The 24,159-nt window shown below is 39.9% G+C and overlaps 5 protein-coding genes across 18 annotated transcripts in view; 3 read left to right on the top strand and 2 right to left on the bottom strand.

Moving 5' to 3' along the window:
- The first annotated feature begins 18 nt into the window (after positions 1-18).
- Positions 19-19,785, top strand: LOC6614479 (dorsal-related immunity factor Dif). 3 transcript variants are annotated; one of them, XM_002038876.2, is made up of 7 exons: positions 4,996-5,509; positions 13,188-13,235; positions 14,142-14,732; positions 14,788-15,170; positions 15,455-15,530; positions 17,702-17,809; positions 18,702-19,785. In XM_002038876.2, the coding sequence occupies exons 2-7, from the start codon at positions 13,208-13,210 to the stop codon at positions 19,508-19,510; spliced, it is 1,995 nt and encodes a 664-aa protein (XP_002038912.1). In that variant the 5' UTR covers positions 4,996-5,509; positions 13,188-13,207; the 3' UTR covers positions 19,511-19,785. The 3 variants fall into 3 exon arrangements, with proteins under 3 accessions (XP_032579773.1, XP_032579766.1, XP_002038912.1); XM_032723882.1 differs by lacking the exons at positions 4,996-5,509; positions 17,702-17,809; positions 18,702-19,785 and adding an exon at positions 19-304 and having other exon boundaries at positions 15,455-17,441; XM_032723875.1 differs by lacking the exons at positions 17,702-17,809; positions 18,702-19,785 and having other exon boundaries at positions 4,991-5,509; positions 15,455-17,441.
- On the bottom strand, positions 19,622-22,393 carry LOC6614477 (putative E3 ubiquitin-protein ligase UBR7). The gene is made up of 2 exons (XM_002038874.2): positions 21,402-22,393; positions 19,622-20,224 (listed from the first exon to the last, which is right to left on the bottom strand). Exons 1-2 carry the CDS (start codon positions 22,237-22,239, stop codon positions 19,848-19,850), a joined length of 1,215 nt encoding a protein of 404 aa, XP_002038910.1. The 5' UTR covers positions 22,240-22,393; the 3' UTR covers positions 19,622-19,847.
- LOC6614478 (radial spoke head protein 9 homolog) lies at positions 20,211-21,372 on the top strand. The gene is made up of 3 exons (XM_002038875.2): positions 20,211-20,303; positions 20,371-20,776; positions 20,839-21,372. The coding sequence occupies exons 2-3, from the start codon at positions 20,429-20,431 to the stop codon at positions 21,334-21,336; spliced, it is 846 nt and encodes a 281-aa protein (XP_002038911.1). The 5' UTR covers positions 20,211-20,303; positions 20,371-20,428; the 3' UTR covers positions 21,337-21,372.
- On the top strand, positions 22,376-23,336 carry LOC6614475 (DNA-directed RNA polymerase II subunit RPB11). The gene is made up of 4 exons (XM_002038872.2): positions 22,376-22,771; positions 22,846-22,935; positions 22,993-23,167; positions 23,230-23,336. The coding sequence occupies exons 1-4, from the start codon at positions 22,719-22,721 to the stop codon at positions 23,263-23,265; spliced, it is 354 nt and encodes a 117-aa protein (XP_002038908.2). The 5' UTR covers positions 22,376-22,718; the 3' UTR covers positions 23,266-23,336.
- LOC6614473 (restin homolog) overlaps positions 23,326-24,159 on the bottom strand; it is a 27,616-nt gene continuing 26,782 nt past the window's right edge. For all 12 annotated transcript variants that reach the window (XM_002038870.2, XM_032723765.1, XM_032723766.1 and 9 more), the window contains 3 exons: positions 23,994-24,124; positions 23,727-23,935; positions 23,326-23,667 (listed from right to left, as the gene is read on the bottom strand). In XM_002038870.2, coding sequence (XP_002038906.2) covers positions 23,621-23,667; positions 23,727-23,935; positions 23,994-24,124 — 387 coding nt within the window. In that variant the 3' untranslated portion in view covers positions 23,326-23,620. The remainder of the gene's footprint in view (positions 23,668-23,726; positions 23,936-23,993; positions 24,125-24,159) is intronic.

The raw sequence follows: 24,159 nt of genomic DNA, 5'->3' as shown, positions 1-24,159 counted from the left end.
CGTCGCTGCTGGCAAACGGTTCTTCGCCTCCTCAAAAAATCCACCTCGAAAAAATTCGAACAAAAAATACGATTTCGAAAAAGTAACGTCCAATTAAAAGCGAAATACAAAACCATTGAATAATTAATCTAAATAAATTCAACTGAAAAAATATCATTAAAAGTGCTCAAAGTGTGTCTGTGTGAACGTGTATGTGTATGACTGCGAAATATTCCAAACGAACATACAAATTCGAAAGTCTCAAGGCATTCAAATTCAAACAAGGCATATTGAATTATTGCCACGGCTGGAAATTCTGATTTAGGTGAGTTTTGGCTATAAATAATCTAGCGCTAGTTCGATTACAAAATTCCGTTTTGTTTATAAATAATTAAGAGCGTATTCGCCTAAGCCAGAACATCAATGAAATTGGGTTTATCCCAGCAGACCCATTAAAGCCCAAACAGGTCTCCCGGGATCTTACTCACTTTTGATCTCGCTTCCCAGGTGCTTACGTCTTGGGGAAAAAGTTACTTGATTACAAATATTAAATCATCATTCGATCGTTTACCAAATCAGCGTCATTCACCGGTGACCTGTTTTGCGGTTTAGTCTGGCACACTATTAAAGCCAATATTAAGAAACTGACGTGTTAACTGGAATCAATTTTATCGAATCGGCGCGCGCCTCTGTTTCCGAGAATTCTCGTTGTCAGATTCTAGGAAAGTAAGTGCATTATTAAGGGTTAAAAAAGTAAAACGTTTCAGTTGCCGATTTAACATTTTAAATCCGATTATCCTATAAATAGATAATACTACCGAGAAACTAGCATTTGTGTAATGGTGTAATTTACCTTGTATGCATTTTTTATGTTCTAGCGTTAAATTGAAACACGGAAAAAAACATTTAACATTTGAGGTAAATAAATAAGCGAAATTATAAAATATTATTATTGTATTATTGGATATTATTATTGATTTTTTTTTTATGTTGAACGTTTAAAAATGTACAAAGAAACGACTGTTTTCATTCTTTTTCTGATTGAGAGTGTTCTACCATGTTATTGCATCAATGTCATTTTTGTTATCTAGCATGGAATTTAATTTTTTGATAAATGAAGGGCATTTAAAAGTTGTCTATTCCAACGCATTCGAAGTAAACAAACGACTTCACCCACAAAGCTGACCTTTGAATAATAAATTCACATTCCTGGACCGGAAAAATAAGGCAGCCCATCACAGCAGCAAATTCCATAAGACTTAGCAATTGCAGTTGCAATTGGGGATTCGGTTTCAGTTTCTGATCCAGTGAAAATGCCAATATGTTTTAATCCACATCCAGACCAAGCGACACATTAATTAATTAACAGTGGTTGCAGATGGTGTTGTTCTTTATGCCTTAAAAGAGTAAAACAGCAAATAAGTGGGTGTCTCTCGCCATTTGTGATTGTGTTACCTTAACTTGTGAAATGATGGAGTTCGAGACTTGGGATCAGACAACCTTGATATGGTCATAAAAAAAGATGCGTGCACTGGGAGAAATTTTTTAAAACAATCCATTTAACGAAATGCTATGAAAGAGATATGATATGAGATATGCTCTATAAAAAATGTATTTTATAATATTTGAACTTAAAGAAAGACCAAGAAAATTTAGTACCTAACATAAACAACATAAATATATATTTTCATTTAATAGTGTTATACTTACATTTTTTATTTACAATTTTTGTGTGCAAATTTACTTAACGTCTCTTGCACCTGCAAGAAACAGCATACCCCTGATTGGTAACAAAATCTGCACATTGCATGCGGAACTCCGTCGCCTTGTAAACAACTTCTCCTGCAGTTACCAATTATGTAATGCGGTGCGGCGAGTGAGTGGACTGGAAACTGGAATGGCAAGCCAAAAATTTCCCACTCTCCGGAGCTGATGATCTCGCTGGAGCTCTCCCAGCGCTTTCCTCTCAGCAGATTTCCGCATGGGCAAACAACCAAACACACACACACGCAAGCCACCAATTGAAAGTGATTGTGTGCGAGGAGCGGCACAATTGTGTTTGGTGAGCCGCAGAAATTACGTATACGTATGTATAAAGGTGAGGTGATGATTCATCAGCGATTCGGGGAATCCAAAAGCCAATCAAGTGCTGCTAAGCCAAAAGCCAAAGACAAGGCAGACTGACAGGTTTTTGTAATATCTTAACGTTTTCTTCTTCTTGTCGTATGCCTCGCTAAAAGTTTTGCCAATTCGTAGAGTGTTTTCTTTCGGCCAAGCTTTTCAAAATAATTGCTTTGATAATAATTGCCTTAAATGTCATTTATTATTTTGGAAGTGGTGATAATATAAAAGATGTTTGTCTATCAAGACCGTAGATAATTAATGTACATTATCTATTAATGAAATGTTAAGATTATTCCTAGCTATTAAATTTGGAGTTGTTTTTACATTTCCAGCTTTTTTCTATATCGCAATAATTTAGCCAGAAATATTCGTTGTTCATTAAATATATATGCAAGTACTTTATCAAATTTATCGCACATGCCATTATAGAATTAAGTCCAATTTAGCATGTATCGATTCCACGTGTGACTATAGTGGCTGCAGAAGAGCATTTGAATTCGGTGAACTAGGCTGAGTCATTTTTTTTTATCATGGCTTTTCTGCTACTCAAACATTTCGAGTTCGTTGGTAATTTTGCTGTTCGTGTTATTGATACGCCTCCCCTTCATCCGCTTCCTTTGCTTATCACCATTATTCCTCGGCCGAATGTCTTGAATGTTAATGCACTACGCGCTTTGTTTCTTTGCCTCTTTTGAGGGCGGCGGAGACCTTTCGACTTAATTCAATCACTGCAAGAAACTGTAGATTCGGTTAAATTTAAACATCAAAAAATCCAAGTTTACCTTTTCTCATTTTTTTGACACTATTTAACTTATAATACATTATTTTATAGATATGTATTTAAAAAAATTTTACTAGCTTCAGGCATCTGTTAAAAAATTCTTTAAAAAAAAAAAATGTAAAAATTAATATTTTAATAAAATACTTAACCAACAAATGCAACAAAATCCACTTTAGATATTATTTGTCCCTTAATTTGATAGGCCATTTAATATGCAGTATTTTTTTTAGGATATAAGTGCTTTTTGTTTTTCTCAGTGCACATTTGGTGGCCTTAAACTGGCGCTGGCTGAAGAGGAGCAATAAAAGCGGCAGCAACAACAAGTGGTTGCTCAACTATGCGCTCCGCCGTCAACCCCCCTTCGTCCCCCTTCCTACAACCGATTTTTTTGGGGCTTGGCTTTGTTTTTCTGCATTCTCTCTTCCTCACGCTCTCTTCCTCTCGTTCCCGCTCTCGCGCGTGACCTTGAGTCGCACATGTGCCAGAATTGCAGGGGGAGTTGCTTGGGCGGGGGTAGAGTCTTTCACTTCTCCCCCTTTTTTTCTTCTCTTCTTCTTTGGGAAGCTTAATAAAGAGTTGGAGATTTCTGTGACGTGTGATATGTTTACTGAAAGTGGGTACTACGTCATGGGACATTTACCATACATGTATGGCTAAGGGAACAAACGCAACATAAATCCTTCTACAGTGATCCCTAGCTAAAAAGGGCAAGAAAGTCAAAACAACGCGATACACTTTTGATAAAAAAAAAACCTGTTTGCAAAATAATAGAATTAGAGTATGGAGCAGTTGTAAATTTGATAATAACATGTTCCAAAAGTAATAAACATTTTAGTGGTATATTTTAAGCTACATATGTACATATATCGTAATTCCTAATAGCTAATATTTGTTTTCCCAACTTAAAATTTCGCTAAAATAGTTCAGTCTCTTGCCTATTGGTTGCATTTTGTATTTTTGCAAGTCCTGTGTTGTTCTTGGTTTTATTGCAATCCTATATAGATGTAAATTGCGGCCGGGAAATTGGCTCCAAAAATGCATTTTGTCCGCAGACCAGCCCACGCTGCATGAAAACTGTGTTTTTAGTTCGAAAATTCGTGGGCTAGCTGAAATAAATTATACTATTTTCATTCATGCACAACAATAATGAAATATTTCCACCCGATTGGCAATGTTAACTGCAAATATTTTTCCCCTACATGTTTGCTCTGCACTTGTGTTTATTCAAATGACTAAAATCTGTCTATGGCACAGAAGCCAAAAATTGAGTTAATAACTCAGTTCGACCTTAGACGTTGGCGAATCTTTTTTCGGTCTCATTTGGGAATTTTGCTTGCGTGAATTAGCAACGTTGTATGGATTTTATAATTTACATTTGCCGAGGGTCGAACTCGTTTCAGGTCTGTCAATTCCTGGGAATAAATAAAAACATTCAGCTTTCATACCTATATTAAATAAATAGATCTATTGTTATGCATCTGGCTAATAGTTGTCGATTTTTTTCGACTTTTCATTCTAGAACGGCGAATGATTCACATAGAGAAAAACTTTTCCTCCTACCTGATCTTTTAATAAGCCTTTGATCTTGATTTGTCCAGAAACCTGTGCACTATTTAAACGAATTTTTAACGAGAAAAGAGTTTATGTGAAATAACAACTCAGGGATCCAACATTTTTATGGTATTTCCAAACCATTCATAACAATAAAGTTTCATTCCCAGCAAAAAGTACACATTTTTTGTAAGGGAATCAATGTTTATTTATAGCCGAAAATCGAAATTGGAACACCTGCAGAGCGTTATAAAAATCTCATCACTTTTCCAAATCCACTTAAAAATCTATAACCATTTTTTTCCGCTCGATGGCGTCATAGGAACGCACTGGAACACAAATATAAGAGAGAACGCAACGTTGAGTACGCACAACGGAAATGAAAATAAATAAAGCAAAAGTCGAAAATAAAAGCAACTATCATATCAGCAGCGGTAACTGTTTATCAAGTATACGTATCAAGTATACGTACCGAGTGCAGGCGATCGCAGAGAGCGAACAGCTGAGAACGGAGCCATTTCGAAGCTCTCTTGCAACCGAGTGTGAAGCGAACCGCTCAGTTTCAATCTGAACTTGGCCGGCGACGGACGTGAAGCGCCGACTTGAGCACACATAGATATACATACGTATATATGTATATATAACGCATATTGTGCAAGTCGCACGCGACTATATAGCTGCCAGTGTATTGGTTAATTATACGAAGCACGACAACTACAACGTGAACTACAGATGTGTGTATAAATCAATGTCCGCTCTAAACAGGCGGCTGCAGCAGTGTCAATAACAATAATTAAACAAAACTCAAAAGCAAAATACATGAGAGGAGCAACTTTTGTTTTTGTTTTCAATCTGTTTTTCACTTTTTGGCGCGCCTTTTGTGAGTCGCGCGCGATAAGTCCGACAAACAAACCGAAAACCAGTCGTCAATCATAAAAGACAAATTTAATCAATTACACGTGTCACACACAACAAAGAGCTAATTCGATTTTTATCTGACCCAGTGCATTCGGAGGATCAAGAATCCAAATTTAATCAAGCATTTAAAACAGCATACCTGATACACCATAAAAGGTTAGCTATCTATATTATATTTTCTGAAAGTTAAACTTAAGGCGTAGTTTGTAAAGTCGTCTTTAGAAACTTAGCTACAGACAGCTTCCCGTATCAGGTTCGATTGCAATGACACTGCAAAAAACTACCTGTAAGCGAATTCATAAATGTTAATCCCAAATACATACATAAATACACAATTTTCAATGCGGGCAATTACTTATCTAATGCCACATGCAATGAAATTTGTATTTATTAATAATGAAGTGAAAAAAGAAATATAGTTCGGTCGGGTTCGCTGGACTGCGTAATCGAAAAAAAAACGACAAATTTTTTTATTTTTTAGTGTTCCTTGGAAATTATTTAAATAATTTTGTGAACCTAAACACCCGAAAGATTATCTATATATATATTAAATATAGACTTTGTGCAATACTTCGTAAATGTTTATTTCAATATTGTGTTTTTGCTTATCAGCAAATATATATTTCTGCTAGTGTAACTGCAGTTTTCCAACTCAACAGGCGTATAATATATGCAAATCAAAACAATAAAAGCGGTTGACTGCGATTTATTAAAAAAGAATAACACTCAGTACGGCATTTACTAGTGATCCCACTGTTTCTTTTTTGTTTTATTGGTCGACAATGAAGAATTATTAACATACTGGCTCAGATTTGTACATTTGCACATAACATATGCCGGAACTGCACCCTAGAGTAGACATTTCCTCCTAAGAGCAATTATTTGTGCAATAAAAAAACATTATAACTCTTATGGCAAAACATATTTCATATTTCAAGCTGTTGTATTGACAATAATTAAAGCGTTGAAATAAAAAATTATGAGAATATGGCTACTCAGTTCGTTTTTAATTAATTTTCCAAATGTGAATATCTGCTCAAGAGGAGCCCAATAAGAAGAGGAATTCAATGGTCGAAAAAAAAAATCGAGGCAAATGCAAATATTTATATTAACAAAATGTAAATATTTTTACAACTGAAATCGGCACGGAAAAAGTTTATAAAAATTTGCGGTGGCATCTGGAAGATTTCGTTTATTTCATTTGTAATCAAAGGAATACACAACCTGAACGTGGAACTGCAATCGAAAGACACGAAATGCCATAAAGTCTTTAAGACTTTTGCCTTATCCGCACGCAAAACATTCGGCCATTTGGCCGTTTCGGAATCCATAAAAATAGAATGAAATGGAACAGTCATGGTCAAAACTTACTTAAATATCGATTTATCTGCTCCCAGTCAGCAGCTATCTAACTTGTATTGGCCGATGAACCGATGATGCCAACGGCAGCGGAATTGTTTTCGGTAATTGTTGGAAACAAAACACAAACAAAGTCCGCACTTTTCACACCTTTTGGTCCATGTGTGTGCGATTGCTTACATACAGACTGCTTACATAAGCAGACTTGTTGCCAATTGAAAGTTATTGTAAATTAAATGCCAGCGGCAGAAGGAAGGTCACAGATTGTACACACATTTGTGTGTAGGGTGTGAGATAGTGAAATATATGTGTGTATATGTTGCAAAGAATGATTAGAATTAAATAATCAAATTTATAAACAATTGAGAAATATAATAGAAATAGAAATATAAATATAATATAAGTAAATAATCAAATGTACAAACAATTCAGATACCTTTAAATTAAATAATCAAATTTATAAACAATTGAGAAATATAATAGAAATAGAAATAGAAATATAATATAAGTAAATAATCAAATGTACAAACAATTGAGAAAAGGTCATAAGGGTAGTCTCTCTATAGCGTGGTTTAAATATATGTTTCAAAAAATTATCAGAAAGCTTTAAACCACTTATTATTCAAAATAAAATTTAAAGAATACACATTGAAAAGCTTCATATTAGTTTATAGTATTTTTACTTTCCAGTAATCAATTCTAAACTGTTTTTACTTAAAAACCATATAACAAACTTATTCTAAATATGTTTGTTTTTAAGAGTTAATTCAGCTTGATCCGTTTATTGAATACTTGTACACTTTTTCGAAAAACCCAAGCGAGCAACTACAATTGCATTGAACTTATTTCAATTAACTGATAAGGCGTGATCTTTAATCAGCAAGTAGAAATTCCCAGCGCGGCTTTATATTCTAGTCTCACTGATAACCCGGCATAAGAATGAGTCCATCCATTTTCCGCATGAACAAAAACCAACTAAACTTTAAAATGATCTGTCATTCACATTTAGATTCCCAAGTTCTACAAACAATTCACGCCACCACCCAATTTTACAAACAATGCGGGGAAAAAATATAGCTGAATCCCATTACGCATACGCCATGTTGTACCGAATCTGAATTGATTGAATCGTGAAAAGTTTTATAGCAAAATAATTAAATGCTGCGGTTTCTTCCAATTTTCGGCCATCGCGTGTCGGTCGTTTTTCTGGGCTGAAAGCGAATGTACATACGAACGATTTGTCTTGGCCATTAGAATGGAAATGGCTCCAACGCTTGGCTAAATGAGGCCTGGTGCGATGTGGTCTGGCTCGGCATTCTGGGAATGTTTTCTTGGGTGCTCGGGCATTATTTACTTGACTGCAAAAATGTTTCCTTTGATTTGCTCGAAAGGCAATGAAAATCGATTGGCTGTACAATTTAACTTTTGACTGCAAATGGGTGGTGGTAATGAGCGAAGCCAAGCTAGATGTAACCGAATTAATTACCTTTTAATTAGTTTTATACATTAACATTGTTCAAGTAACACGGTACATAAAATAAAATAGCAAAAAATGCATCCAAACATTTACAATTGCCCTAATAAAACTGGACATCGTCGGAAATGATATATTATTTCGTGTTTATCGTTTCAGTCGCTGTACTATTTTCTCATTTTGTTCAAAATTGCTGTCAAATGTGACAAATATAGTTCTATCTCCATTCAAAGTTTTGAACTCTTAGCTTTAGTCTTACTAAGTCGAATTTGGTTCATAATTAGATGGGATTACTTATTGATAAGCTTATCAGCAGAAGAAGTGGTGCGCGTGCCTTTGTTAAACAGGAAGCCGTTTAAGCTGCTGACTGTACATACTAAAAACAATTTTTGTCTAAAAAATTTAGTAAGCTATCAGAATAAGAAGAACAATAATTTCTTAGTATTCAATTTTGTTCAACCGAAAAATTATAAGTATACGATAGGAACTAGCCAAATATTCTGAAAAATCATATAAAATTACAAAACATATAAATTTTTTAAGTGCGCCAAAGTGTTTTACAGGACATAAAGATCTTAGACAAACAGGGTTTTAAATTCCAGATTTATATCAAATAAGATTTGCATAGTTTGCAGTAAATATTGTTTTACACCTGAGCGAGTGCCATATAAATAGCATAGCCAACCCAAATGTTGCTTGCGTTAGCAACAAATTCAATCGATTGTGACCTCAGCAAACTTCGGATCTAGGAGTAAACAAACATTAGTTATTTATATATGCCGTGCATATAGAAAGCCAAATGGATTTCCTGCAAATGACAGCGGGGGCATGGCAAAGTGAAGGACACTGTCAAAGAACTAGAGGAAAATCATAATTTCCAGCGCTTATTGATTTTCCGGGTCTGGGAGACGTTTTCTTATTTCTTCTTTCCTTTTTTTCATTTTCGACGACAGGCGAAATTGGTGCTCCACAGGCAACATTTTATTTGAATTTAATTTTTTGTGCACATAGCGAATATAATGCAAGGCACTCAGGACAACGGCAGGACCAGGCAGGCGGCACACATGTCAGCCTGCGTACTTGAGGTGCCAAATGGATGGAATATGGGTATGGATTGGGGCCAGTTGTCTGTGTTTGATGTTGAATTTTGTGGGTGAATTTGGTGTGTGCGAGTTTTGGGATTCTAGCCATCCCATCTCATCATATTCCAGCAAGAACACTCCCCCCAGCGCCGCCCATTCCATTATATTCTCCTATTTAGCTGTGTGTTTATTTTCGGTTCAGAACGCGATTTTCCAATCGATTGGGCACGTGACAAGGTTCTAGCTACTGAAATATGTCCGTGTGTGTGTCACATTGCCATCATTACTTTCCAGATAGATAGACGACGATCCAGCGATTGTATCGTAACTCAAAACCGACATCTTCATTCCCGATGCCGTCTATTTTTGACAACATTTAATTAACATTTTTCTTTTACCTTGCTCACTTTTTATTTGGCTGGCGACATCCTTTCTTGTTTGCTTTATTTATGCATCAATTTGTAGCTCTGATTTATGCCACCAGAATTTTTCCAACCCTCCTCGTTCAGCCTAAATGCGAATTAAATTTGTGAGGTGGGGGTTTTTTTTCTTTTTCTCGTTGAGAGTTGGCTGTCTTAAAGTATTATTCAGCTTAAGATTTGCCCAATTGAAGAAGTAACTTCAGGCTAGACGAGCAAAATGGTGGGCGAAGGTCCTGTGCAGATGAACCAAGCAATTAGGCGCTTTAGAAAGCTTTTTGCGCTCGTGGCACTAAATGAAATCTAAAAAACAAATCCAAAGAGCAAGGCAAAAACGCTTTTAGAATATTGATGTCTGAATCATTTAAATTTTTGGAAGATTGATTGAAAAAATATATGTGCTAGAAAAGTTTAAAATATAATTCCTTTTCAATCAAAGAGAATGTTATTTATACCATATTTCCAATATAATAGAACCCAATATCCTTATCTATACAGACCGCTTTTGACAAAATCTTTGTTTAACGGACTAATTGACATACCTAAAATTCTATATTTATTTCCTTTGCGCCGGATCTAAGTCAATTATCTTCCCCATTAGCCTGTTTTGCTATTTTAGGAACACTTAACCCTCAGGCCTCTAATGACTGTCAGGATTAAGTTTTGGTAAGGGCTTTAATGAATAAATTGCTTCTGATTGTTATATTACTTCTTACTTTACTATATGCCCTATATTTAATGAATTTAAAAGTTACTTGGGAAAGCCAATTTTTCGTTCAAATTGCGTGTGTCACACTTGAGTTCCTTGATTATTTATGCCCATAAGCAGGACAATCGATATGGTTTCACTTTTTTGCCACCCCTTTGCATAAAAATTTAAACGCTGCCGCTGAAATGACCCCCTTCACCCCGTTACGACAGGACATCCTTAATGCTCGTCCTTTTGCCCCTTTGTATGGTGGTGTGTGTAATGCTGTGTGTAAGAGAGATTTGCGAGTTGGGGAAAAGCGATGCTGCTGCTGTCAGTGGCAGTTAAGCCGCAGCTAGCGCCAAATACTTAAAAGTTTCCTGATGTCATTTGCCCCACGTCGTCGGCTACACTGAAAAAAATGGTGAAAAAAAAGAAAATATAAATAATATATATTAAAAAAGAGATTTATAACATTTCTGTGCCACCTTAGCTTACAGGTTGGTTTTTGTAGCAAAGTAAATCCTAACTTTCTAACTTCTTTTTTAGGGCTTAAGCATATGAGAAATCCTTTTTAGACTATATAGAAAAGTGTGTTAACCTAATCTTCATTTAAAACGCTCAACATTAATTTTTTTGTGGCCACATTTGCTTATTACTCAGCTTAGATGTTCGACACACGTGAAGGGGGGTTGGTCGTCCTGGGGGCGAGGAAGTGGTATTTTTTTCAGGTGTTCGAGAGGGTGGACCTATAAAGCGTCATGCGGTTCGTAAACAAATCCGGAGGACATGACCTCCAGTGTGTTAGTGTGAGTGTAAGCGAGTGGTGTGAATTGCAAAAGAACCAAAACAGAAAAAAAACACAATGACAGCAACAACAAAGTCAAATCCAGTGGCGGACAAATTGTTTTTGCAAGGCTATAAATGTAAACAAAATTAACATATGCAAATTTTTCAAGCCCCCACGTGTGTGCAAATGTCTTTGTGGGCGGTTGTATAGGTGCCTGCACTGAAAAAAATAGCTCGAAGTCTAAGAAAAAAAATGAACAAAGTATTTAACATTTTTCTTATTAAAACCTTGATGATTACAAAGTAGTTACATGTATTTTTTCATAATATTATTTCTAATTCAAATTTTCTAATCTCACCACTTTAAAATTTTTATTACATTAAATTCTTTAAAATCTTCTGTAAGCCTTTTAAAAGTTTTTTTTCGTGCATTTCGGGTGCTTGATTTAATTTTTAGTTTTTAACAAATTAAATTCTTTAAAATCTTGTGTACGCCTTTTCAAAGTTTTTTTCATGCATTATTTTCGTGTGCTTGTATGCTGATATTTAATTTTTACTACATTAATTTCCTTAAAATCTTGTGCACAATTTGCGCCTTTTCAAAGTTTTTTTTCGCGCAGTGTTTTCGTATGCTTGTGTGCTCGACGCCAACGTTTGGCATTCAGACAAATAGGCTGTCTCAGGCGATGACTTCTTGCTGGATTTTATCTCTCAGTGTTCGAGTGTGTGTGTTCTTCTTTTGTTGAAAAGTTGAGTTATGTGCAGAAAATGCAAAATACTTTCGGCATATGTTGACTGCAGTGCCGGAAAGTAGAGCGAAATTGGGGAAAATGTGTCTCACAGAATGACTTGTTTGGCCTTTTTATAGTCTACGGCTATTAAATACACATTACACCGACATTGTTATTATCCTCAACCCATATCCTTGATCGATGCGACAGTAGCTGCTATTTGAACACATACCTATATGAAAAAAGGAAGAAGGCTAAGGGAAATCGTTAGTGGTAAAGCCATATGTTTGACTTCATTATAAGCCAAGGACTCTGAGCTTACAAGGTCCATACAACTGATTATATAAGTTTATTCTCTCAAGTGAAGAGCATAAATAATACAAATAAAGTTTTTTGTTAGCAATATGTAAAGTAAAAATAGAATTTTTAAAGAAGAGAATTTAATGTGGTTTTACTTCGTAAATAACTTAACTAAAAGCATTTGTTTAATCAAATCGAAAACAAAATCAGCTAAATTGATAACCGGAACACAAGGCCTGGCTCTATTAATTTTCCTGGAAGTAAACTTAGGTATATAGGTAATAATATTGATAACCCTATCACCAATAAACAACCCAAAGGTAAACTGAGAGATTCACAGTAACAACTTTTGTAGATTATCACCAAGCCGCCACAGATTTTCTTATCGGTCACAATTTGGTAAAGAAAAAATCACACCGATAATAACTTGGCCGATGGAAATGGGGTTTTTCTGCTCAATAAATCAGATCAAGGATGGATTTTGAAAATCCCCAGTGTACTTTGAGTTCTTGCGAAAGTTTTGGGCGTTCGCCCAACTCAGTGAACTATAAGTACCTACTTAATACAAGTGGAATGAACGGAACTAAGATTAGCATCTTAATCTAGGTCTAATCTAGGAAGTGGAATGAACGGAACTAAGATTAGCAGCTTAATCTAGGTGGCGTCACAAGTGAAGATTTCCTACTTTCAGGTGGAATCAATTAAAATGATTGAAGAGATGATTATGCACTTAGTACGCTTTTCCGTAAATAATGATTTATGCCTCACATATGTGGTAGCTAAAATATGATGCTGTCTATATATTTTGAAAATTCAAAGAACGCTTGTAATCCATTGTAAAACATAGAGGATGATTGAATATGTCAAATTGAAAAATCCATCAGAATATATTGTACATATATGTATGTACATATGTACGCTAATATAATCTATCATTGTACACCAGCTTAATGCAAAAGTTAATGACAATCTATCATTGCTTTATTTTTCAGGCAATCAACTGTGTAATCCAATGTTTGAGGACGCTTTCGGCGATATACGTATGTACAAACACCCATAAATTGATGGCACATACTAACCCCAATTAATATTACCCTAGCCCCATCTAGAGCCCCCCCTTAATGCGCATCATGGGTTAAAAAAAAATAATAGAGCAAGAGCTCGGGATAATGAATAATCTGTGGGCATAAGTCAATCGACAATGCGCCTAATTAGCCCATCCAGAAAGCATCAGATTTGTGGGGAATTTTTAGTGGCTAATTGAACATTGTTATTGCTCTGGGCCTGGCTATATAGACTTTGGTGTTGCTGTTGCCATTGGCATAAAACGCCAGCAGCAACAACAAATATCGGAAAAAGTGGCATAATAAGTCTGGGAAATAGCTGCGCAAGTTTTGACGTCAGACCTCGTCATCGCATAGTCGACATCTGGCAAAAACAAAGTTGAATCGAAATGGAAGAAGGAAGCCTTCGAGCCATCACCCTTCCGCAAATGAACAATGGCAACCTAATGCCCCTCATACATGCGTATCTGATGGATACAAATTATCCGCAATTCCACTTTTCTATTTCGATTCAGCAGGGTGAAGTATGTTCTCTCGGTTAGACGAATAAAAACTTGTAGTAGTTCAGTTTTGGTAGCACTTTAAGAATATTTACTATTCATTTCTTGGCAAAAAGCAGTCATAAACTTTACTAACTTGTAGTAAATATGACATAAAGTGCATTTTAAAGTCTTAAAGATATTACAATTTAGAAAAGAGCTACTTTCCTAAGAAGGGTGGTTACCTGGTTGTCTGAGCAAATTGGTATGCACGGGCACTCTATTTAATCTTGGAGGGCGTTTGGAGCTTTCTTTTCCCTAGTTCTCTTCCTTAGCCTAAGCTAAATTGAAACAATTTGGCACGCTGACTTATTGATTTCTGCTTAATACTTACCTTCCTCAGAGGAAATTATCAATGCCAGCATGGAGTTGAATGGGGGCGCCACCGGCGGAGGCACGGTGGCAGGAGCTGTTGGCGGAGGCGGTGGTGCACATCACATATTATCGCAGTCGACTTCCCTGCCGGTAATGCCGTCGCACATTCCGCTCCACCTACAGAATCAGAATATGAATCAAAATCTGCCCGATCCAAGTGCTAGAAGTGGTCCCCACCTCCGTATCGTGGAGGAGCCGACAAACAATATAATCCGCTTTCGCTACAAGTGCGAGGGTCGCACTGCCGGTTCGATTCCGGGCATGAACTCCAGCTCGGAAACGGGCAAGACCTTTCCCACCATCGAAGTGTGCAACTACGACGGACCCGTCATCATCGTGGTCTCCTGTGTGACGAGCGACGAGCCCTTCCGCCAACATCCGCACTGGCTGGTCAGCAAGGAGGAGGCGGATGCCTGTAAGTCGGGCATCTACCAAAAGAAATTGCCGCCAGAGGAGCGGCGGCTGGTGCTCCAAAAAGTGGGCATACAGTGCGCCAAGAAGCTGGAGATGCGCGACTCGCTGGTGGAGAGGGAGAAGAGGAACATCGATCCCTTCAATGGTGAGTCAGATCCCTAACATTAATAACCCCATTATTAACTCTACTTTCCTTGCAGCCAAGTTTGATCACAAGGACCAGATCGACAAGATCAATCGGTATGAGTTGCGCCTCTGCTACCAGGCCTTCATCACAGTGGGCAACTCGAAAGTGCCCCTGGATCCCATAGTATCCTCCCCGATTTACGGCAAGAGCAGCGAACTGACCATCACCCGGCTGTGCAGTTGCGCGGCCAGTGCGAACGGCGGGAACGAGATCATCATGCTGTGCGAGAAGATTGCCAAGGACGACATCGAGGTGCGATTCTATGAGACGGACAAGGATGGACGGGAGACGTGGTACGCCAACGCCGAGTTCCAACCCACGGACGTGTTCAAACAGATGGCCATAGCATTCAAGACGCCGCGCTACAGGAACACCGAGATCACACAAAGCGTTAATGTGAGTTGAGTTTATAAATAAAAAATTTCAATACTTTATTTAAACTTATCTCTGTTGACATGTGCATGTCGAGCGGCAATTTAAAATGTGCAATTAATAAATAAAATAGAGCACTTTTCAATGCTGCACACAACGAATTTTCCATATATCAATGTTTATAATAAAAAACAAATTTAATCACTTAAAATTAACTAAAAATAGAATTAATAATTATTACTTGTACTCCCTAGTTTGAATTTTTTGCACGGATGAAATGTTGCTAACTCCATCTTTTCCCCTTTCAGGTGGAGCTGAAACTAGTGAGACCCTCGGATGGAGCGACGAGTGCCCCACTGCCGTTCGAGTACTACCCGAATCCAGGTACAGTAACCTTTGCCCGGCTACAGCGAAAGTTGAAACGCCGCCAGGAGCTGGACGTGTTCCAGCAGATCCTTTCCCTCGACAGCGAAACGACGGCCACGAAATACTCGTGCCCACCGATGGATCTGGAGGAGGATAATAACACGGTATCATCCGACGACCAACAGAGTTCGGGAACTCTCAACGAATTCGAAATAGCCGTCAAGAAGATGCAAATGCGTCAGAGGGGTGAATCACACGAGATGGATGGTGGCACTGTCACCGAGTACACGGATAACGATAACGAACCGGACATGGAAATAGAGCTGGAGGTGCCGCAATTGTTGCCCCAACTGGCCGACGACTGCACCCAGACGTCCACGCCCATGGAGGAGATTCTGCAGCATCCGCAGCTGCAATCGCGACCTCTGTCCAATGTGGAAACAATCACCGAGTGGATGAAGAGCAGCGAGTTCGAGAGAACGGATAGCCTGACCGTGGAGAACGGGGACACGCAATCCCTGTCGAATAGCACGGCCCAAACAGCTTTTACCAATGTCAGCAGCTTGACTGCCAATACGACCATAACGAACCAGTTGGACGAGGAAGCCCACGGTCTTTTGGCCAATGGTTCCCGCAGGGATACCCTCGAGAATCCCGCCGTGAAAGAGCTACCGGAAAATGAAAGGGAACCGGAAATGGTTTCAGCCAGTGCCCAGGCCTCTATGGATTTGGATGAAAACTTCGACGAGACAGCCACATATACGAGCCTGCAAATAGCCTTTAAAAATCCCATAGACATAGGATTGCCCAAAGAAAGCAAACAGGCAGCACCCATTTATCCACCTACCAATCCGTTTGGGCAGCTAGATGATGCCGAATTGGTGGTCCTGACAAATCCACCAGCTCCCAGGATCAAAGTGAACGCTGCTCAGACACCAGCCACGCCCCCAGCCTCACCGCCCCTGCCGTTGCCACCTCGAACTCCTTCCCCCGTTTCAGATCAGAGATTACCTCCCTTGCCACCGAAACCGCAGAGAAACTCTCAGGATCTGAGTGCTGTCAGTGATTCTATTTCTGTGAGCCGCTCGAGAAACGGCAGCCTAAGCTCCACTAGAACTACACCTTCGCCCATAATTATAATGCGAACCCCTGATCAAAGTCCCACCAAAAGGCAACCGACGCCCAGTGCTTCGCCAAAGAAGCGCCAGGGATTCTTCTCGAGATTCTTTTCCCGCCGAAGGAGCAAGGCGGATGACGAGGAATCTCTGACACCTGGTGGCAGTCCCAACAAACAGCTAACAGGGGGATCGAAAGCCACAACACCCACCGGCAGTAGGGAACCCAGTGTTGCGCACTTTTCCCTGGGAGATCCCAATCGCAGCTCCACGAGATCGATGCAGCCACTGGGAAAGAGCGAGGGTCGAAATGGCAAGCCAGTCGGTCGCAGTTCGAGCAGTGTATCGGGCAAAAGACCTGCCCACCTGGATGCGGATGTTATCCACATACCGCTGAAGGGCGGCGATAGCGAGAACAGTTTGCTGCGACCGGAGAGCTACTCTAATGCCAGCACCCTTAGCTACGGGCGACCGCTGGACAGGAAGACCCTGAGCACTCTGCAACTGGCGGATATTCCCATAAGTGACGGCAATATGGAATTGATTGCCATCGCCGACAGGCAGAGCATCAAGAATCTGTGCGAGGGAGCCTACGGTGTGGTGCTGGATCCCAGTGTGGATCTCTCCGAGGCGGAACACTTTGCGCTGTACACCAGCAAAAGTCCGGAGCCACCATTTGGCAGCGAGTGCGCCGAAGGTGGAGCAGCAGGTGGTGCAGCCACCGGCGGAGTGGATACGACCGATTTTTTGAGTGCGGATGAAATAGCACGGCGGCTGGCGGAGGCAAATGGCTTGGAGTAGATGAATTGGGTTACGGATAACTGATTTGAAGACCAAATATAATCAAATTTATAATCAAATCAGTTTAGTTAGTGCTAAACAGCAAAACACACAACTGCACCAACAAATTAAACTTTTCTAGTCGTCTTTTTGTTTCAGTATTAATTACAAATACATACATTATTATGCTTACACAACTTTCTAGATAAGAGAACCCCTGAGATCGATCGCTCAACAAATTCAATTGTATATGTATCTTTTTTTAATCGACCTAAAATTTGAATATCTTTGTAGAACTCCTTACCAAACACAACCGCCGTGTTGCCCAAAAAACAGTTGAAAGCCTAAAGCGCAGTCTCATGAGCACCAATTTACATCCATCCAAGCAGGTTAAAACCTCTAGTAAGTTTTCACGAATTTTCCGCATTTATAATGGTGCCGGGACTGGGTTTCCTCATAGAAGCATTTCATCTGTGCAGTTCCTAGAAAAACTCATTAACCACACAAAAATACACAAACTCATCACTCGATGGTGTTGATTAGCAAAAATGTTTGCTGAAAATTCACGATAGTACAGGATTGAATACCTTGTGGACCAATGGATAAAGTTGTTGTCCGTCCCAAAATTGTTGGGAAATGTTACGTTGTAGTTGAAGAACCATTTATTAATATATAGGCCGTTCGAATAGAAGTGTTTGTTTCACCCGTTCTTATTGTATTCAATATTAATGAATAAAAGATTTTCGTAAAAGTCGTGGCATTGAAGTATTTTGCAATTTGTTAAAATTTTTAAATGCCCTTGCCTGTGAAGAAATCAAAAAATAAAGTTACACTTTAATGTTTAAATAGCGATTATATTCGTCCGCTAACAATATTTTATTTTTTATATTTTATAATATTTATATTATCTAATCTTTGAAAAACTTTAGCTGCAACTTAAATTTTTTATCTTATTAATTAAAAGTTATTAGATCATTAATCTTTAAGTAAGATTTGAATATGGCAAGGGTATCTTTAAGTATTCGGACAACCGAAAATGTGTCTACCCTTCCAATTTTTGTCTAGTTTCCATCAAACTCCATTTTTGCCACTAAAGTTGGACATCAAATAATGTAAGTTGATACTGCCGAGGCAAGTTGATGTTGTGGCTTGCTGTTGTCCCTTTTGAGTTCTCGCAAATTGCTTTAGTTTCACCTCAGTTTTACCTTAATTATGCTAATGCTTTTACGTTTTGAAACGCTTTTCTCATTCATACTGAAAACACACGGCTAAAAACTTTGTATTTATTTTCTAGGCCAGTATACGATATTTCCCACGCCACAAATTACGACCACAGCACCGCAAACGCAGTTGTCGCCTGGTATACCTTTGATGTTTCCGGGTGGAAGTCCCAATTTTGTGCAGGATATCAAGATGGAGAATGGATTCATGGATGTGGATAGCCGGAGTAGCCAGTGTCCATCGGTGGAACGCAATTTTGCATCGCCACGATCCAACTGCAGTACAGTGGATAGTATTCCGCCGATGCAACTCGGGCAAAATCAAACGCATCTTTATCTTTATTTGCCAGATGCCACAAATTTCGCATTTAATGGGAATTTCGCATCGCCTCAGTCCAATTGCAGTACAGTGGATAGCATTCCGCCGTTTCAAATCGGACAGAGAAATAACCATTTGTATCTGCCGGAGAACTCAAACTTTCCGGTTAACGGCTGTAGTCCTACCCATTTCAGTGGTGGCACCATGACCCCAATCAATAATAACAACAATGTATTAATTAACAACAATAATAATGACTTTTTGAGTCAGAAAATGCGTGCCATAAGCATACCGCCACAAGGTGATTTTGGCATTAAACAGGTATACCAACAGACCCAGCAGTTCCTGCCGCAATCGCAGCCAGAGTCCATTCCGTTTCTGGCCCAATCCCATCCAGAACAGTCGCAGTACCAACAGCAACAGCAGCAACCTCCGGCAGATGAACCCATCCAATCGTTAAGTGATCTAATTTCCAGCGTGGCGACCATGCCCATTGACAACAGCGAACTTATCCAGGACATTGAGGCAGAACTCAACAGCTTGGGAATTCAGCCATTCGAATGAACAACAACTTTGCTAAATACTAGTGTACATATATTCATAAAATATACCGGAAATTAACCAATTAGCGCTAAATGTAAAAAGGTCTCAATCCAAAATGAACTTCAACAGAAAGCCTGTCTTATGTAATTCTATTTCACCGTAATGTACATAAATTTAATGAGGGAAATGCGAATCTCATCGCCCGATGCCTTGTTACGACTTTTCGTGATTGACAAAAGTGAATTGAAAATGATTATTGTTTAAATAAAAAATAACTTTAGAATTTACATGACATATGTATGCTTCGCTTTCATGGGGGAATGTGGGTAATACTAGAGTGATGTAGTGTGCTAACTGTTTAGCGACAGAAATAGGGCTGACCCAGGTTGGCATTGTTCTCATTGCGCATGCCGGCAAAGAACCGATTGATATCCTCCTCGGTCACTACCTTCTTGCTGGCGGCGAATGCCTGCAGGTATTCCTTTAGCTTGTCCTTCATGCGGTTGTACTCGGTAATCGCATCGATTTGCTGTGTCCGGTCAATGGAGGCCAGTGCCCGGATTCCTTGCTCATAACTGGAATTCTCTTCAGCCCGCTTCATGCCGCGCTCCTCGTACGTCTTAGCTGAGTCCTCGACGTCCAGCAGAAACTCGACGGCAAGTTCCTTGTAAAGCGACAGGCATTCGGAGCACTGGCAGAGTGATTTTCGCCAGTCATTAGTCCAGAATGCAGCTCCTTGAAAGAGAAAGGGTAAACACGATTAAATGGAGGAAATTGGCAGTTCAAAGAGTTAGTGCTGATTTATGCATGCCATGTAATTAAAAATCCATTCGCCTAACAGTTTTTTTAAGGGTTCTGAGTTATCTTTCAAATAATTTTAGTCCTTAAATCCATCTTTATTTCAACACTTCACATATAAATTGCTAAGATACATTCGTCATGAATTTGGAGTTCTTCACCGAGGGCCTCGACTGCCTAATGTACTGCGGCATGAAGCTGTCGCCGGAGCAGCGCATCTTGATCGAGAACTCGCTGATCGCTTTACAAAATGACAACCGCTTTACGGGCATGTATCTTTGGGGTCGCATTACGGCCACCAAGAATGATTACTACATTGCATTCGGCTACACAAATGACTGTCTAAAGGATCGCAAGTATTTCTACAGTCTGGACCAGTTCCAATGGCAGTTGCTGCCGTTCGTACAGAGCCCCAAGATCTTTCAGGCGACTATATTGGCAAGGGAGCCATTTATAGGAGATCCCAGCCTGTTGACCTACGTTAAGCTGGTGAGTTGATGGTACATAAATATGGTGGTGATGGTGGTTTTTCTGATATTGTACGCACACAGGACCCCACTTTTGACATTGTAGGCAATCAGGTGGCTGGTATCAGCCGCCCTGAAGTGGTCAAACTTAAGGAGGAGGAACGGCTGGCCGCCATTGTGTTTATTATAACAGAGGAGTGTGCCATTTGCCCACGCGGAGCTTTTTACAAGATGACCGATGGCCGTGTTATACCCAACCAGATGTTTCGTGGACTGAATGACTTGCAGATCGACAACCAATCATATTACCAGCTCTATCGCCTGCCCCGCAATGATCTCAAAGTCAATTTGGCCAAGAGGAGCGACTATAACTATGCTATTGACTTTCTGGACACCATTGACTGCGTAATACCACTGTGTCAGGCTTTTGCCCTGAATATGCAACGGAAAGAGGGTCTGGTGATAATCAAGTCGTGCCTTTGGTTGGGCATGACATTCTTTCACAAAATCAACTCCCACAAGCATGGCTTCCTTTACTTGGGCGATGGCAAGAAGAACTTTGACTTGCTTTTCATGTATTAACGTTGCTTTTGCATTAATATTTGTTTTTTGAGCATACGCATGTATATGTATTTTAATTTACTCACCCTCGTGCTCCTTGTTTGGTTTGGGCCGACGACAATCGTCCAGTTTGGCGCGCTTCTGGCTGGGTTCGCCTTCGTCTGGCTGAGATTCAACTTCAGGAACTTTCATGATATCGCAGATGCTGCGGTCCAACTCGTTCTTCAGCTGGCTATCCTCAGCCTCTGGCTTGTCGTCCTTTGCATCTACCACTGCAGGCTGCAGAGCTAGTCCAGTGTAGTCCTTAAGGAGGGGTTTGGCATCCATGCAGCCATCGCAAATCATTTCGCTGCAGACATCCAGCCACTTGTCGCTGGCGCCGGGAGCTTTCATGTGCGGCAAGTGGAACCAGTCCTCGCAGATGGCGCACTGCAGCATTACCTCCTCAACGGTGCGATCGGGATCGGGATAGGGTCGCTTGCACTTGCAATACAGCCCCTGGAAGTTCTGGTTATACAGATTGCCCACGTTACGTGGTTGAACGCCCTCGACTTGTGGGTTCAGGGAGCACTTGCCCAGACGCTGGGTGGGACAATCGCAGCGGAAATTCCGCTTGGTATAGAGCTCCACCAGTTCGTGGTGCTCGTGACAGCGATAGGAGCAGGCCAAGCAGACTCCTGCGGACTTGTCCAGATCCTCGCGCGCCTCGGGGCAACAAGTGAGGCACGAGTACAGGGCCTGTCGGCCGATGGGGCCCTTGGCGTAGGTGCACGACTTCTCATCGGAGGCGCCCAGCACAGCGGCGTACTCGTCCTCCAGCTCCTTTTCCTGTTCCAGGACATCCAGCATCGTGATGGTCGACTGCTCCAGCGGATTGGCCTCCTCGACCTCGTGGGCACCATCTGTGGCATTCGACTCGCTCATGTCAGCAGTTTAGCAATGTATTTTTAGCTTGGTTTCGTGTCAGTTTCTCGAAAGTGGCGGAATGCGCAGCGTTTGGCGCGGTTTGGATGAAAATTTGCAAATAATTCAACCACCGAAACCTAGGGATGGCCCACATCAGCTTGTCTATGCGATAGCTATCGGCTGGCAGTGTTGGTTGCAAGAAGGATTGAGCTATTTATTTAATGGCCAAAAAACATAAGCATAGTCAAATATTTTCAATTTCAATTTCAAAGCACAAGTTTTAATTAACTTATATGCTTATATTCGAAATGATTTATAAAATAATAAAATATATTAGCGGGGCGTTCTAGCTACTTTTAGCTATATATAGCTAGTTTAGCGTTTCTTGCACTTGGGCGTTGTTCAACACTGTACCGGTGAATTTTGCTGAGCGTACTGCTGATTTTAATAAACAATTTATATATTTTGCAGTAACTAACGAAAAGTAAGACATCAAAATGAACGCACCACCGACCTTTGAGTCATTTCTCCTCTACGAAGGCGAAAAAAAGTGAGTAAAGAAAACAGACTACTCCGAATGACCACCTGTAACCCGTTTTTGTGTTTGTTGTGGCGCGGCTGCAGAATCATCAAGGAACTGGACACCAAAGTGACCAATGCGGCAATATTCACCATAAACAAAGAGGATCACACGCTGGGCAACATGATCCGCAAGTATGTTGGTCAACAAGCCCGTCTGATTACACATTAAATTTGCCTTCTTGCCTGCAGCCAACTGCTGAAGGATCCCAATGTTCTGTTTGCCGGCTACAAGGTTCCGCATCCTCTGGAGCACAAGTTCGTTATCCGCATTCAGACTACGGCCGATTATTCTCCGCAGGAAGCCTTCATGAATGCCATAACCGATCTTCTAGCGGAATTATCTCTCTTCGAAGAGCGTTTTAAAGTATTACTTGCACGAAACGTCCTGGAAACATTCCTTTAATATCCATATTTCTCTGATTTCAGGACGCCATCAAGGAGAAGAAGGAGGGCGGCGATTAATCATATAATAACCAATAAATTGCTTAGTCTTATGAAAACCCAATAAAAACTAATGAACGCTTCTTCTTCCACGTTCTTGATTTTATTTTTTACACTATGTTTACACTCAAAAATTACGAAAACAACCGATTGTGTGTTTGCCACGAATCGCATTCAATAAATAAAAACAATTTAAAATAGACTACTATCCATGGATGTGTGCATAACGCAAGATCACAATTTTAAGTATAGAAATTTTGTGTGATTGAGTGAAGCTCTGCTGAGGTAAAAGTATCTCATCTGATAGATCTCGCAATATGGTTATGCTATGGAGTCTAAAACAAAGTAAAGCGGAAATAATAGGATTTAACTAGAGCTAATAGGTTTCATCATCGGCACATTCGCTCGTATCGTGGCCAAAAACTGCAATTGGGAAAAATATTTTTAAATTTCAGTTAAATTGGTTATTTAATTTTACTCACCCTCGCAGGAATCACAGTATTTCCTGGGTGCCGGCAGCTTCCGCTCCTTATCGTTGTTATTCGACTCGGTTGATGGTGTGGTATAGTCTTGATCCTCGCTACCCTGGATTGGGCAATCCTCCGTATCGTGCCGATCAAACTCATCGCAGATGTCGCAGAAAAGTCTGGGAGCCGGTTTCCGCCTTGTCAGGGCATCGAAGGCATGCGGTCTTAAAAATAGCATATGTATAGAAAATATAAATTTAAGTCACATTGAAATTAGCTCACTTGGTGAAATCCATTGGCAAGGTTTCAAGGGTCTGCACCTTAGCCTTGAGTGCATCATTCTTCTGCTGCATGTCAGCAATAATCGAGTTCAGGAAGTTGATCTTGGCAAGACTGGTTTCGGTGTCCATTGACTGGAAATTGACAAGGCCCATTGTTTGCAAAATAT

Source organism: Drosophila sechellia, chromosome 2L (assembly GCF_004382195.2).
Source record: "Drosophila sechellia strain sech25 chromosome 2L, ASM438219v1, whole genome shotgun sequence".
In the NCBI taxonomy this organism is placed as follows: domain Eukaryota; kingdom Metazoa; phylum Arthropoda; class Insecta; order Diptera; family Drosophilidae; genus Drosophila; species Drosophila sechellia.
This window is presented reverse-complemented; position numbering and strand designations above follow the sequence as displayed.

What these genes read in the sequence shown, in the direction of transcription:
- LOC6614475 (XM_002038872.2), top strand. Translation starts at nt 22,719, where the DNA reads ATGAACGCACCACCGACCTTTGAGTCATTTCTCCTCTACGAAGGCGAA. An exon ending in CTCTACGAAGGCGAAAAAAA is followed by an intron (nt 22,772 to 22,845) that starts GTGAGTAAAGAA and finishes GCGCGGCTGCAG; the next exon opens with AATCATCAAGGAACTGGACA. An exon ending in TCTTCGAAGAGCGTTTTAAA is followed by an intron (nt 23,168 to 23,229) that starts GTATTACTTGCA and finishes CTCTGATTTCAG; the next exon opens with GACGCCATCAAGGAGAAGAA.
- LOC6614479 (XM_032723882.1), top strand. Translation starts at nt 13,208, where the DNA reads ATGTTTGAGGACGCTTTCGGCGATATAC. An exon ending in GAACATCGATCCCTTCAATG is followed by an intron (nt 14,733 to 14,787) that starts GTGAGTCAGATC and finishes CTTTCCTTGCAG; the next exon opens with CCAAGTTTGATCACAAGGAC. An exon ending in AGATCACACAAAGCGTTAAT is followed by an intron (nt 15,171 to 15,454) that starts GTGAGTTGAGTT and finishes TTCCCCTTTCAG; the next exon opens with GTGGAGCTGAAACTAGTGAG.
- LOC6614478 (XM_002038875.2), top strand. Translation starts at nt 20,429, where the DNA reads ATGAATTTGGAGTTCTTCACCGAGGGCCTCGACTGCCTAATGTACTGC. An exon ending in TGTTGACCTACGTTAAGCTG is followed by an intron (nt 20,777 to 20,838) that starts GTGAGTTGATGG and finishes GTACGCACACAG; the next exon opens with GACCCCACTTTTGACATTGT.
- LOC6614477 (XM_002038874.2), bottom strand. Translation starts at nt 22,239, where the DNA reads ATGAGCGAGTCGAATGCCACAGATGGTGCCCACGAGGTCGAGGAGGCC. An exon ending in ACCAAACAAGGAGCACGAGG is followed by an intron (nt 20,225 to 21,401) that starts GTGAGTAAATTA and finishes TTCTCTTTCAAG; the next exon opens with GAGCTGCATTCTGGACTAAT.